Source organism: Paramormyrops kingsleyae, chromosome 3 (genome assembly GCF_048594095.1).
Source record: "Paramormyrops kingsleyae isolate MSU_618 chromosome 3, PKINGS_0.4, whole genome shotgun sequence".
Lineage (NCBI taxonomy): Eukaryota > Metazoa > Chordata > Actinopteri > Osteoglossiformes > Mormyridae > Paramormyrops > Paramormyrops kingsleyae.
Genome location: NC_132799.1, coordinates 11,754,396 through 11,767,658, shown reverse-complemented (window position 1 = coordinate 11,767,658; position 13,263 = coordinate 11,754,396). Strand labels below are relative to the sequence as shown.

At 38.6% G+C, this 13,263-nt stretch overlaps 1 protein-coding gene across 5 annotated transcripts in view; it reads right to left on the bottom strand.

Annotated features, from left to right (window-relative positions):
* adgra1b (adhesion G protein-coupled receptor A1b) overlaps window positions 1–13,263 on the bottom strand; it is a 116,261-nt gene that overhangs the window by 28,633 nt on the left and 74,365 nt on the right. For 3 of the 5 annotated variants that reach the window (XM_023841754.2, XM_023841759.2, XM_023841775.2), the window contains 2 exons: window positions 4,564–4,771; window positions 3,511–3,719 (listed from right to left, as the gene is read on the bottom strand). In XM_023841754.2, coding sequence (XP_023697522.1) covers window positions 3,511–3,719; window positions 4,564–4,771 — 417 coding nt within the window. Of the gene's footprint in view, window positions 1–3,510; window positions 3,720–4,563; window positions 4,772–4,864; window positions 4,887–13,263 lie in introns of those variants that run through there. The other 2 variants (XM_023841769.2, XM_072709606.1) reach the window with 2 other exon arrangements.

Genomic DNA, 13,263 nt, shown 5'->3' with positions numbered 1-13,263 from the left:
AGATCCCCGCAAATGTGAAAATTGGCGAATAATACTTGGGTCCATTAATAAAAATGTCAAATTAATGGCAATGAAAAGTTGCTGCGAGAAATGCAAGATTCCACAGTCACAGAGACAGCTGACACGTCAGGCTGGTTATGGAGACAAAGGCGCATGACATACTCAAGGCGAGATGCATACATCCCACAGCTCCATTTAATCGTCCACGGGCAACTTGCACGTAGCCAAAACCGTGAATTCAAATTTGTGAATCCGGAGGGGCGACTGTACACTGATATATAACTAATAATTAGCGATAACATCAATGCTTTCAAATGTACGATATAAAAATGAACTGAGACAAAATCTATTTAGTATTCATGCCTAACATGATGCTGTTTGCAAGGGAAATGCATGCAAATCTTAATCTGCAGTAACAAAGCCATACTACAGACCTTTACATATATGACACAGCTAATTTAAAACGACGTTTAAGCTTAAATGTAAATTTCCCCCAAAGGAAAGTGCTAGCACTAGAATTTGACTTTAGAAATGACCACAGAGAATAAAAAAACACTGATGCATGAAAGAAAAACAGTTTACCCTATCTTAATGAGTTTAGCAATATGAACTTGTGAGACACTTAAAAAATGATGAACATAGACTATAATTTCATGGATGGTTCAGGTCTGATTGACCTTAATTATACAGTGACAAGCACAATGTAACTCTAATGGATGGAGTTTCATACAATTACTTTTAATGAAATGCAAAGGTCTTATATTAGCAAAGTGGGTGACATTCATATCCCTGATGCAAAGTGTGGGAACCTTTGTCCATGTTATTCGTTTTTAAAGATTTGGAACAACCAATCACTGAAACTACAGAATGTAATTATCCCCACTCAGTTTCTATGAGGCACAACAAAAGTCAACCAAACTAGATGCCCAACTAGAGACAGACAGCTACCTGTTCAGCCACGCAAAGTAAAGACCATTATTAATCCTTTAGGATGTCAGGCAATATGAAGCTGTACTTTAATCTGTAATTGTATTTTTAAATACAATATGCAAACATGTTCATTATATGAGTTATTTCACCACTGCTCAGTAAAGTGACATGGTAAACAAATGAATGTGATGAAGAGATGTTTGAGAAGAAATTACGTTAACTCTGAGCTAAAGCTAGCTCTTTAGCAGTGTCGTCATGAAACAACAAATATTACCAATCCCATCTCTTACACTGAAATTCATCCAGATCTCAGCTACAGTCTCAAAAACCTTGCCACATGTACATACTCCATAAACGACTCCACACAAATCTCTCGGCACAAGCCTACTGGTCTGTAGTTCTATTTGCAGACCAATTATCCATCCATCCATCCAGCCAGGGCTAGGTTTAGAGGGCTTTAGCCCCAAATGTTCTTAACAAAGTGCCAGTTCTTGTTCTTTTTACAATCACTTTTAAATCAGTATCATCGTGTTCCGATACACAGACTAAGCCCTGGAGATCCTCTGCCCCCAGAACCACCTGCGCATGCAGTCGCTTCTCCAGCACAAGGCTCATGGCATGGGCATTCCCAATCCCTGAACTGAGCTGGATGCCATCTCATGGTAAGGCACATGCAGACCAAACCTTAATCATTACAAGGGCTTAATCACTACAAGGGATGGCTGCAACATGCCTTGAAGACTTTTCATTCATGTTACCGTATCTTACAAATCAAAGCTCTGTAGTTAGCTCAATTCAAAGCTGTAACATTATTAAATGATACTCTGCACATTTCTCATCCAGAGAGGATCATTGCTCGGTTTCAGAAACCGTCAGTAAAGGCATATTACAATGCTATACTGTATGCTAGAATTAAAGTTCCTTGTTACCATATATTTAATATAACTGCAATTGCTCAATGCTACAACAGAATGATGCCTTCTAAAGGCAGGCACAACCTAATCTTGTTCACTGAAGAAAAAAAATAAATAACCCAATGTACTGTTTAAAAGTTAATACTTACTGGAATTAAAAATACATCAGTAGTAGATTAAGGGAGCTATAATTCATTCATACACTTTTAAAATACTCTGTATCTAAACTGTATCTTCTTAGACAAATTTTGAGTAATACCTAAAATGAATTATTACAGTGAATTACAACAATGTAATACTACTACTACTACTACTAATAATAATAATAATAATAATAATAATAATAATAATAATAAGAAGAAGAAGAAGAAGAAGAAGAAGTTATACCTTTCCATCACATTGTATAAAGTATTATAACAATATGACCAACGAAGTACATCAATTAAACTGATTAAACTCAGTCAGAACATCACGCAACAGGTACAGAAGACACATGGCGAGTTAATAACACAGGCCTCCTAGACACTGTCCAGGGAAATATGATGTCACAAATCAGTAAATGACGACTCTTCGTATCGGGCGCTGCAGAGGAAACTGCGGGTGTGTGGTGACTGCATAAATAAACGTAAATTAATCTCGATTTTATTCGCTATACTCTACTAAAGACCCGAAAGGTATGGCTTCTAAGCTGATCTATAGTCACTTCCATTCACTAACACCATCCGGCAACCTCACTTTTTCTCATTTTCGGACAATCAGCCTCCTGTCCCACACTTGCTGTTTTGTTGTGTATTTAATATGCATATTACTACAGTCTCACGCTATGATTGTCCGACATCTGCGCCCCATCGGACAGCACCTGATCGGTATTCCGTGCACGCCTTGCTCTCACTTCAACAGCTGCCTGTATCAGTGTCCTTCCCTCGCACATCCCTTATCCTGATAGTTAAAATTGCACTGTACTTTGACAATGAAACACTGAAATGTTTCAAAGAACCACAAAAGTGCAACAGAAGAAATCAACCAATGCGACTACGACGCCAAATAATTTGCAATCCGAACACGCCCCCCAGTTTGGCATAACATGCAGCGCATTTCTGGTCGCTTAGTCCTGCTATGGAAACATAGGGAATGATGCTCTTCTTCGATTAGTTTCATCCTTACAGTTTTGATAAGGCACGTCGGCAGCAAACATGCAAACAACAGTCCCATGCTATGCAATATAAATACACATCTTGCTTTAAGCAATAAACAGGGCATCGCTCTTGTTGAGCATATTGCGGTATAATGGCAAATTAGTATACCACGGACGTTGCACTCGAAAGTAGACGCTGAATGGGCGATCACTGCTTGTACTTCAATAGCTTAAACAGCATCGTTGTAATAAACGAGCAAGAAGCCGATTAAGAGACCACCGATACAGCGCATACAGCCAAAACAACAGGCGACACAAGTGATCAGCAGTCCTTCACATGTTTTTCAGTTACAAAAAAAAATCTGATTTTCGTAAACTTTATGTACAATTAATTAGCATTTAAGAAAATCCAAATGGAACTGGGGGTTCTTTGTGTAGTCCAGGGCTATAAGCCACATGAAAAAAAGAACAGCCGTGAAGGAAGGGAGAGAAGTGCTATACTTTCAGAGGCATGACTCTCCAGGTACTCACCATCAGCACTGCGAAGTTATCGTTGCGTGTACAATGAATGACGGTGGTGTTTCCAGCAGAGCCCGTTATGTGGCAGCCCTCTGCCCTCCAGCCCCCGTGTCCATCTAGAAGGTCAAAATCCCAGTAGGCTGCAGTTGGGTCTACACCCAGCGCGAAGTGCCTCAGAGCGATGGTGATGGACTGGGAGAGGCTCCCGAGGCGGCACCCATCTGCAGGAGGAACAAACGGAATCAGGGAGACCAAGTGGAAAATCCCTGCCTGCGAAATACTCAATGTTAAACTGTATCGTGTATGTACAGTATGCATGTATGTATACATGTATATATGTGTGTATGTATATCAGTGTGTACACACACACACACACACACACACACACACACACACACACACACACACACATACCTTTGTGCGCAGTCTATGATCACACACGTTTGTTGTCTGTTTACACATATCCTTGTGTATGGCATTACAGTTAAATAGCAAGTAATGATAATTGATAGAGTGCTGGTAAGTGCATAGGCTTAAACCATATACTTCATTCAGTTGTGTCATACAAATGGCATGTGATTCCTTGTTTTTTTCTTGGTGGGATACGGTTCCAATACAACCTTAGCACCTACCGGTATACAACGCTAAATATTATACGCACAGTAACCTTGACTACCACATTTATCCGACTAACAGCACAATGACGTCCTTTGTAAACGCTAAAACCCGACTGAACAAGCAACACCGAAAAGATAGAAAAGCACAGTCACGTCAGCGGCAAAAAATAGATTTAAATGCGTTAGACGTTTAGAATGATCCGTAGAAATTCCTTGTATAAAATTCCATTTCCATGACCTTACTATAATTGCAATATTCCTGTTTAAAATTACATGTACTAACATTAAAATAGAACATTTCCTACAAAAACGGTGGCTCCAAGTACTTTACTAAAAGAAAAAAAAACATTCAGAATTATTACATTTTACAGGCATATGTTTAGATCATGTTGTTCACCAAGTTAAATGCAACTCGTTATCCAGTCTGGAAAAAGGGTCCTTCTCTTACCTAATTTTGTGAAAGCAACTGGTGTTGAAACACTCCTGCGTTTTCCATCATCTGCAAGATTTGATGAATTCCCTGTGCAAGGAAAGAGTTTCCCATTTCGAAAGACAATAAAGTGCAGCTTGCAAGTCGAGTTATCAACAGATTGCAACGCAGGGGATCTAGGAGTACCAGCCAGGGGTAATTGGATAGAGACGACTGCCACTGTGTTCTGTGGACAGAATGAAAAAGGGGGAAAGAGGGATTAAGAAACTGTGTACAAACTGCTAACTCACACAAAATAAGGATTTAAAAGTTAACTCACTCTCCACGCGCTAGAAGCTACCGAAACAGTATATGAGTAGCAATGGAAAGGTGTTTAATTCGGCTCTGTGAGACGCTCCCCGGTGTATTCGGTCAGGCTCCCTGCTGCAGAGGTTGAAATGGTTCTTACCATTTCTGCTCGAAGGCACATCAGCACTGCAGCGGTGATTTAAAGAGACAACCTACCAGCTCCTATGCTTCTGTATAGCGCAATAAACCACCGCGCATTACCGACATATCCCACAAAGCCACCCAGGAAAAAAAAAGCATTTCCAAATAAACCATCAGAACTACAAAAGAAATAAAATCAGTAATACGATTAAATTATGTAAGTTATTAAGAAAGAACCCAAAGTCTGTCTGATCATTTTAAAGGCAGGTTAAACACAGGAAGCATTTTACTGGAATATGAAATATTAGGCTATATTGATTTAATAACTGCTAAATTGTGTCGCGTTTTGTAATGTCATCGGTAACATGCATGTACACAATGCTATGCTGTAATGTACTAAATTTATCGGTGAAGGTTTGGTTTCAACATTGGTCGGGAGAAAATCAGCCCCAAACTCCCCGCCCCCCCCGAAACACACGATGCTCCCACAATATTGGTGCGGACGTGTCCCTACCGTCCATATGCACATCTACGCCCTTGACTAAATTCAATTAAGATCAAAAAGTTATATCTAAAAAGAACCACCGTAAGTTTGCTGATCCATATTACTTTCATAACACCAGTTACAGAAAATCAGAGTCATGCATTATACAATATGCTTTTATATTCGGCTTACAACATCAACTATATTTTATTGATACACACGCCTATGTCGTAATTCAGCCTTTTAAAGCCGCAGGATATGTTAAGCTTTGTAACTCTTAATATATTAGTTGTTTAACAACGTCTTATGGTGGAGGAAGTTAGCTGGTTTACATGTAGTAGCCTATTTGTACACTATATAGTTCATGCACGTCATGTTTAAAGGAGCAGCAAAATACGCCTTCTGTGTGGGATTATGACAGACTTGAATAAGATGGATAAACCAGTTATAGTATGCTTTTACACCCTGGAGATAGTCTACCAAAGGCCCTTTCATGCATATTTTCCACAGAAGAATTGTATACATTTCTTGCTAAACGAGATTAAAAACTATAAACTTGACGACGTTTCAGATACTAATTTAAAGCAATTGGATCATATGTCATTAAAGAGACTACCCGAAAGGGGTTTTATACTGTGGATTAAATACTCATACTTTTTTCTTTGTTAATGTCCTTAAAATATTCATTAGGCAACACACTTGTTGTCTTGAACTCAAGTAACTTGTTGGAGAAACTTTGAGCTAACTACCATGGAGTGAACCATCATTCACAGTGACAATGGGAAGTAATTCTACCAGCATCTGTCTTTCACGTGCATTGTTCTTTTTCACAGCTAAGTACCAAAATCTTTATAGCACATTTCTGCTTTGAGAATTAAACTGGACGCTCTTGGCTTTCGTGACAGCACAATATCAGAGCCAAAATGGGAAGAGGATTCAAAGGGCACTTCAAAAAGGAAAAATGAAGACTTTCACTGACTTCCTCGTACTAATATAAGAAACACCCGATATACTTAAATTGCTCAAATAATTATAATGTCGTTATGTTAAATACATAAAGAATATAGTAAAATAAATTGTGCGCATGGAGGGGGGCGCAGTGGAGCAGTGGTTAGCACTGTAGCCTCACGCCAGGGGTTTGAGTACCTTTGTCCCGTTTTGTCCAACGCTAAGGTGAATTGGAATTCGGATGGATGGATGTTCTTCTAATTTCAGAAAAGTTTGTTATACACTCGAATTTTCGTATATTTCTCAGATGCACTTTGCATGCTTTTCTTAACATGCATACAGCACAATGGTATTGTATTCTGCATTTTCCATGTCAGCCACCAGGGGCGCCGTAAGGGGGAGGAAAGCTAGGACGATTCCAAGGGCCCCTGAGTGACAGGGGCCCTAAAAAATTAGGAAAATAACTGGATTGGTTTGGACTGGGGGGCCTAATATGATATACTTTCATGGGGCCCAAAATCTCTAGCAACGCCCCTGTCAGCCACTATTGTATCTTAATGAACTCCTCGCTTTTCGAAGGCACTTGGAATCATGCCTTGTTTTTTGGAAAACTTTTTTTTCCACAGAAGTGATGTCACCATCATTTTGCAAAGCTTTAAGTCTTAGCTGAAAGTGATTTTTCCTGATTTGTTTTAAATTTCTACAATGCCAGAAGAATGAAAAGATTCTTCAACCTACAAAAACTCCAAATTTACAGTAACCATCGTACTGTCCAATTAATAATTATTGGCAATTTTACAAAAACTGTAATGCCACAGTTTTTGTAAAAGTGATTAACTGATTATGTTATATTAAGGACACTGACCAAATTCCATATTTTTTGTTGTTCCTTTCCTAAATACTATGTAATAAATATGGGAAACTGTATATTAAAAAAACACAATTATTCATATTTTTCACCATGTATTCACATCACAAGTTATCTTTAAATTACAGAAATAAAAAAACGTAAAAATGTAAATTCAAGAGCACACTGAATTGTAATTGGCACTATGGGTACTACAAAAAATGCTAGAAGTGTTGTTTAGGACAGATCAACATATAGGTAATTATTTTCCAGACTTTTTTTGGGCCACATGTCACATCTGCTTCAGAATCTGTGTTGTTGTCACGGTAATTCCTGCCCCATCCTTCAAAAACACTGAAAGTTTGGCATGCTGTAGCCTTAGTAACAATAATCACCTCTTCTTTCTGAATTACCCCAGTAAGTCGTTGCTTGTGTCGAAAACAGCAGGCTGAATATATAGCTGTCTGAATTCATATCTGACTCCAGGCCCTTCTGTCTAGTGAGGAGATGCCTGTATTGATGTCTGCTGCATATACAGTCCATCATCATCCTGTCCACATATACTTCTCTGATAGTTCACTGAATTTTTGTTTGATTCCAGTTGCCATGTGTAGGCAGGGGTAAAAAATACAACACCTTCTGCTTTCAGTCTATGGCCCAAAACTGCAAAGATGAACACTGTGAAAGGTACTCTGGGGGAAAAAGAAAAACACAACGCTCACCTAATCTGAAGTAGTGTAAGTATAACTGTCAACTTCACAACTACCAAGAAGCACAACGCACATGACCATACCTGCATACAGCTAAAAGGAGCTCACGCTAAAACTTAACATATGTAAAAACATCAAAATGTAGGTGCATAAGGATGGGAAAAACGTCTAAACATATTTCAACACGATATAAAAACAAATCTTACGTGCCTTGTCATATTGTGGTGTAGCTAGGTAGCACAAAGCAAGAGAAATATTGCCATTCAGTTTAATAGTTTTCAATTTTCAGTACAAAAATGAGTAACAACATTAGACCCTTTGATCTCTACAACAAAGAAACAGAGGCAAACGTTAGCACAGCACAATATGAGTTTCTTTTTTAATATATAAATAATCATTTAATATTTGTGATTACCATTAAAATCCTAGAGGTACTGAGCACTTCTGTTACTTGATTACACATTGAGTGGAATACAGTTACCATGCCAACCTCTGCATCCAGTATGTTTCTGTATAACAGTTACAAAGCATATTTTACCAAAAAAATACAAAACAATTTCCTAAAACAACAAATTTTATTAAATTCAAAAGCGAAGAAAAAAAATCAGCGTAAGACTTTATACTTCAATTTGATATATATATATATATTTTTTGTCTGGGCATATAATCAACATAATAGAGGAATGCAAATTAATGTTTAAGATGGAGCTGCCATTACATGGCTCAGTCTCTAAATTGCTTGTACTGTGTGCGATAGCCTCACCTGTAACCCTGATCAGGATTAGTCGTTACAATAAAATAAGTCATGTTCATTGTTCCACACAGGCCTACTTAAAAAGCATCCGATTTGCCATTGTATTGTTTCAGATATGAAATGTGTCTTAGCTGCTAAACGTAATTGATGGGAATTAAAAAAATTTCAGCTACAGCTTGTGTTTCTTTTGAACTTGCTGTCAGAAACAATAACAATGCATTGTAAAACCAGCTACAATAAAGAATACACCAAAAAAAAAAAAAACACCAAAAACAAGATGCAGACTGTAACTGGCAGCTAAATTGCATTAATACTTATAGTATGAAGTCTGAGTTGCCATATTCCACTTTTATTGGTTCAAGTAACAAAAAGTGTGTTAGCGGCAATAAAGCGGGTGTCAGATGTAGATAGTTGAAAGGGAAATTTTGCAACAAGGATTGATTTTCTTATTGTAGTACTTTCTCAAATAAACCATGAAAAGTAGAAGATATCATTTCTGGTTCCTGTGGACAATTTGCTATTCCATGTTTTATTTTTGTTGAACTATAAAATTCATTGCTGTTGATTAGGTTCTGGTTGTATTTTGACTCATCTCGATATTTTTAAATTGTCCATAGTCTCCGAAGTGTGGTAAGAATTAAGAAAAATCCTCTGGACTCAATCGAATAATTTTATGCCAAGTATGTCTGATGCAGTCCATTGCATACACAATATGGACACCATGGACAGCTATAACAGCTTCCACTCTTCTGGGAAGGCTTTCCACAAGATTTTGGTGTGTCTGTGGGAATTTTTGCCCATTCATCCAGAAGAACATTTTGAGGTCAGACACTGATACTGGATGAGGCGGTCTGGCAATCTCCATCCTAATTCATTCCAAAGGTGTTTGATGGGGTTGAAGTTAGGACTCTGTGTGGCCCAGTCAAGTTCTCCCACACCAAACTCACCTAATAATTTCCTTATGATCCTTGCTTTGTGCACTGGGGCACAGCCACAGTTCCCACAAAGTTGGAAGCATAAAATTGTCCAAAATGTCTTGGTATGCTCAAGCATTAAGAGTTGCCTTTATTGGAACTAAGGGGCCTAGCCCAACCCCTGAAAAACAACCCCATACCGTTGTCCTTCCTCCACCAAACTTTACAGTTGACACAATGCAGCCAGGCAGGTAATATTCTTCTGGCATCTGCCAAACTCAGACTCATCCATCAGTCCAGTGGTGGCGAGTTTTACACCACTCCATCCGCTGCTTGACATTGCGCTTGGTGCTGTGAGGCTTGCATGCAGCTGCTCAGCCATGGAAGCCCATTCCATGAAGCTCCCAGTGCACAGTTTTTCTAGGTGGAAATTAGCGGGAGAACATTTCAAACTGGATTTAAGGAAGCACTTCTTTACACAGCGTGGAGTCAGAGTATGGAATAGTCTTCCTGATAACGTACAGCAAGCTGAATCCTTGGGTTCCTTTAAATTAGAGCTAGATAAGATTTTAACAACTCTGAGCTAATAGTTAAGTTCTCCCCAAGCAAGCTTGATGGGCCGAATGGCCTCCTCTCGTTTGTATAGTTCTTATGTTCTTATGTACTGGGGTTAATGCCAGAGGAAGTTTGCAACTTTGTAGTTATTGAATCAACAGAGCGTTGCATGGCAACTTTTACGCACTATGCACTTCAGCATTTGGTGACCGCACTCTGCCACTCTTGATCAATTGACTTTCCCTGCCAGACCCAGGAGGATGGGCTCCCCCTCTGAGTCTTGTTCCTCCTAAGGTTTCTTCCTTCTAGGGAATTTTCCCTTGCCACTGTCGCCTCCGGCTTTCTCACTGGGGGCTTTGGGTGGGGATGCTGTAAAGCGCTTTCAGACAATGTAATGCTGTGAAAACATGCTATACAAATAAAATTGAATTGAATTGTTTCTGTTGTTCCTAAACACTTCCACTTCGCAATAATAATAATAGTAATAACTTACAGTTGACCGTGGAATATCTAGCATGAAAGAAATTTCACAAACTGACTTATTGCAAAGGTGGCATCCTATAACAGCACCACGCTTGAATTCATTGAGCTCTTCAGAATGACCCATTCTGTCACAAATGTACGTAAACCTAACTGCATGGCTAGGAGTTTGACAATGGGTCTGAATGAAACACCTGAATCTGATGATTAAGAGGTGTGTCCCAATATGTTTGTCCAGTTTATACTTTTGAACAAATGAGTAATCTTAAATATGATGATCAGAATATCACCCTGTCCTTGAGGAAGTTCCACAAATTAATCAAATTAAGATCAGGTTATAAAATCATACCTATAGTATTATTGTTAAAGCCACTCTTGGTAATGTGTAATTTTTAAATTTCTTTGACATATCAAACCAGAGTACGTGACTAAAATGGTGCCCACAGAGGACCTTCAGTAGGATTCCAGCATTGCTGTTAAGGATATAAAAGGTTTGTAATACATCTCGCCAGAAAGAGAAATTCTAACCCACCCTTGTCACCGTATATGCAATTCCAATCAGGCTGCCCAAGTATATCCTTTCAATTCAATTGTGTAGTCAGCCCTGGGTCTAGTTATTTAAATATTCTCTACTTGTGTTAGCGGCAAATTCAGCATTCTGTAAAATGCGAGGTTCCTGCAACATAGTATTACATTCATCAAAATGAAATGCAGTTGCAGAGAAGGTCTTTAGTATCCATCAGATGAATATATTTGCTGTAACATTTGATGTATATTGAAGGCACCAGGCAGCTCTACCTCAGGCAAGGGGAATATATTGCTATAATAGAGGCAGAAATATTCTGCAATTAATGTTTCTTCAGTATCATGAGAAACAGTAAATCATGTTTTCATTTAATTTAATAATTAAAAATAAGTGTAAATGGTCCTGAAGTGTTAGGAAATGCAATGAAATGGGTATGCTATAACAATAATTTATACACACACACACACACAAATATATATATATATATATATATATCTAACTGCATATCCTGAGCAGGGTCGCGGGGGGGGGGCAGATGCACCCTGGATGTGACTTCCTGTCCACTGCAGGTCACATACAACCATACATGAAAAACAACTTAGAGCTTACAGTCAGCCTAACTGCATGTCTGCAGGAGGGAAGCCACACAATATGGGGAGAACAAGCCACCAGCAAGTACACAACGTCACTCGCTGGGCCTCCATTTCACCCTACAGTACTGGAAATAAGTACCGATGGAGATGGCCTGATGTTATTTTCTACTAAGACACTGAATCCTGAAGTACAGTGTAAGAAATAAGCATGTTCAAGCAACAGAAACAGTCATTTTGATATATTTGCCATTCCCTAATAATGATAACTTACTAGGGATAATTAATTACTAATTAATTAATCTTTTCTTTAGTCATGTTTATTGGCTTTAGTTCGGTCCACAACCACATTTTCATGCATGTCTTAGGAAATCTGCCTAAGTTCTTTAAGAGGATAAAGGTCACATTCACTACAACTGTAATTAATGATTGTAGCACATTTAATTATAATTGCCCTCCAACCTAAGAAGTTTATTAATAGCAGAAAAATTAGGCTAGAATAATTTTGTCCATCAAATATAACATTGGAGATTCAGCATAAGGAACCGTAATGGCAGCTGAACTTGGCCTCAAGTGCTTGTTTATCTTATTTATAGAGTATGATGTGCCACTCAAGGGCGGCATGGTGGTGCAGTGGTTAGCAATATCCCCTCACGCTTGTGGGACTTGGGTTCAAGTCTTTGCCATGGCTCCATATGCATGGAGTCTGCATGTTCTCCATGGGTTGTTGTGGGGTCTCCCTGGGGTGCTCTGTTTCCCCCCCCCCCCCACTGTCTGAAAACATGCTGAGATCAATTGGAGTTACCAAACTGCCCATAGGTGTGAGTGTACCCTACAATGGGTTGATGCCCCATCCTGGGTTGTTCCCTTGAACCTCAGAACTCCCCACAACCCAGAATCGGACATGCAGTCACAGAAAATGGATGTATCTCTATAGTACAACTCTAACTCTCAGGAACACAGACAGCCACTCTTCTATTCAGTCTCTAAATGACATGCAATCAGCCCACTGCAGGCTTAAAATACTACACTTTAAAGACATCATTAAATGCAAGAAGAAAAGTATTACAATTCAGAAAAGCTCAAAGTAGTTTGGAACCAAAGTAGCAAAAGAATGAACATTCACAGCACCACTGTGTAATATTTTTGAAAAAGTGAAAAAAAATTGTAAATAGTTATTTCTACATACCATAATAATATTATTTTAAAACATAGTGTGAAGTGCCCATTTGATCTCTGGTAATCCCCTGTTTTTTCACGTATAATCTGAATTTCATTAGAGAAATAACCACTGTTCATTGTTGGCTCACATTTCACAATTTATGAGGCATTTGCAAATGGCCATACTGTTTCCATGGTAACACTGTTATGAAAGTTAACATTTTCAAGACAAACCCTGTATTTTCACTTTTACATCATTAAGTGAATATAATGGCAGTAGTGCTGCCATTTTAGGGGCTTAATGGACCTATAAACAACAA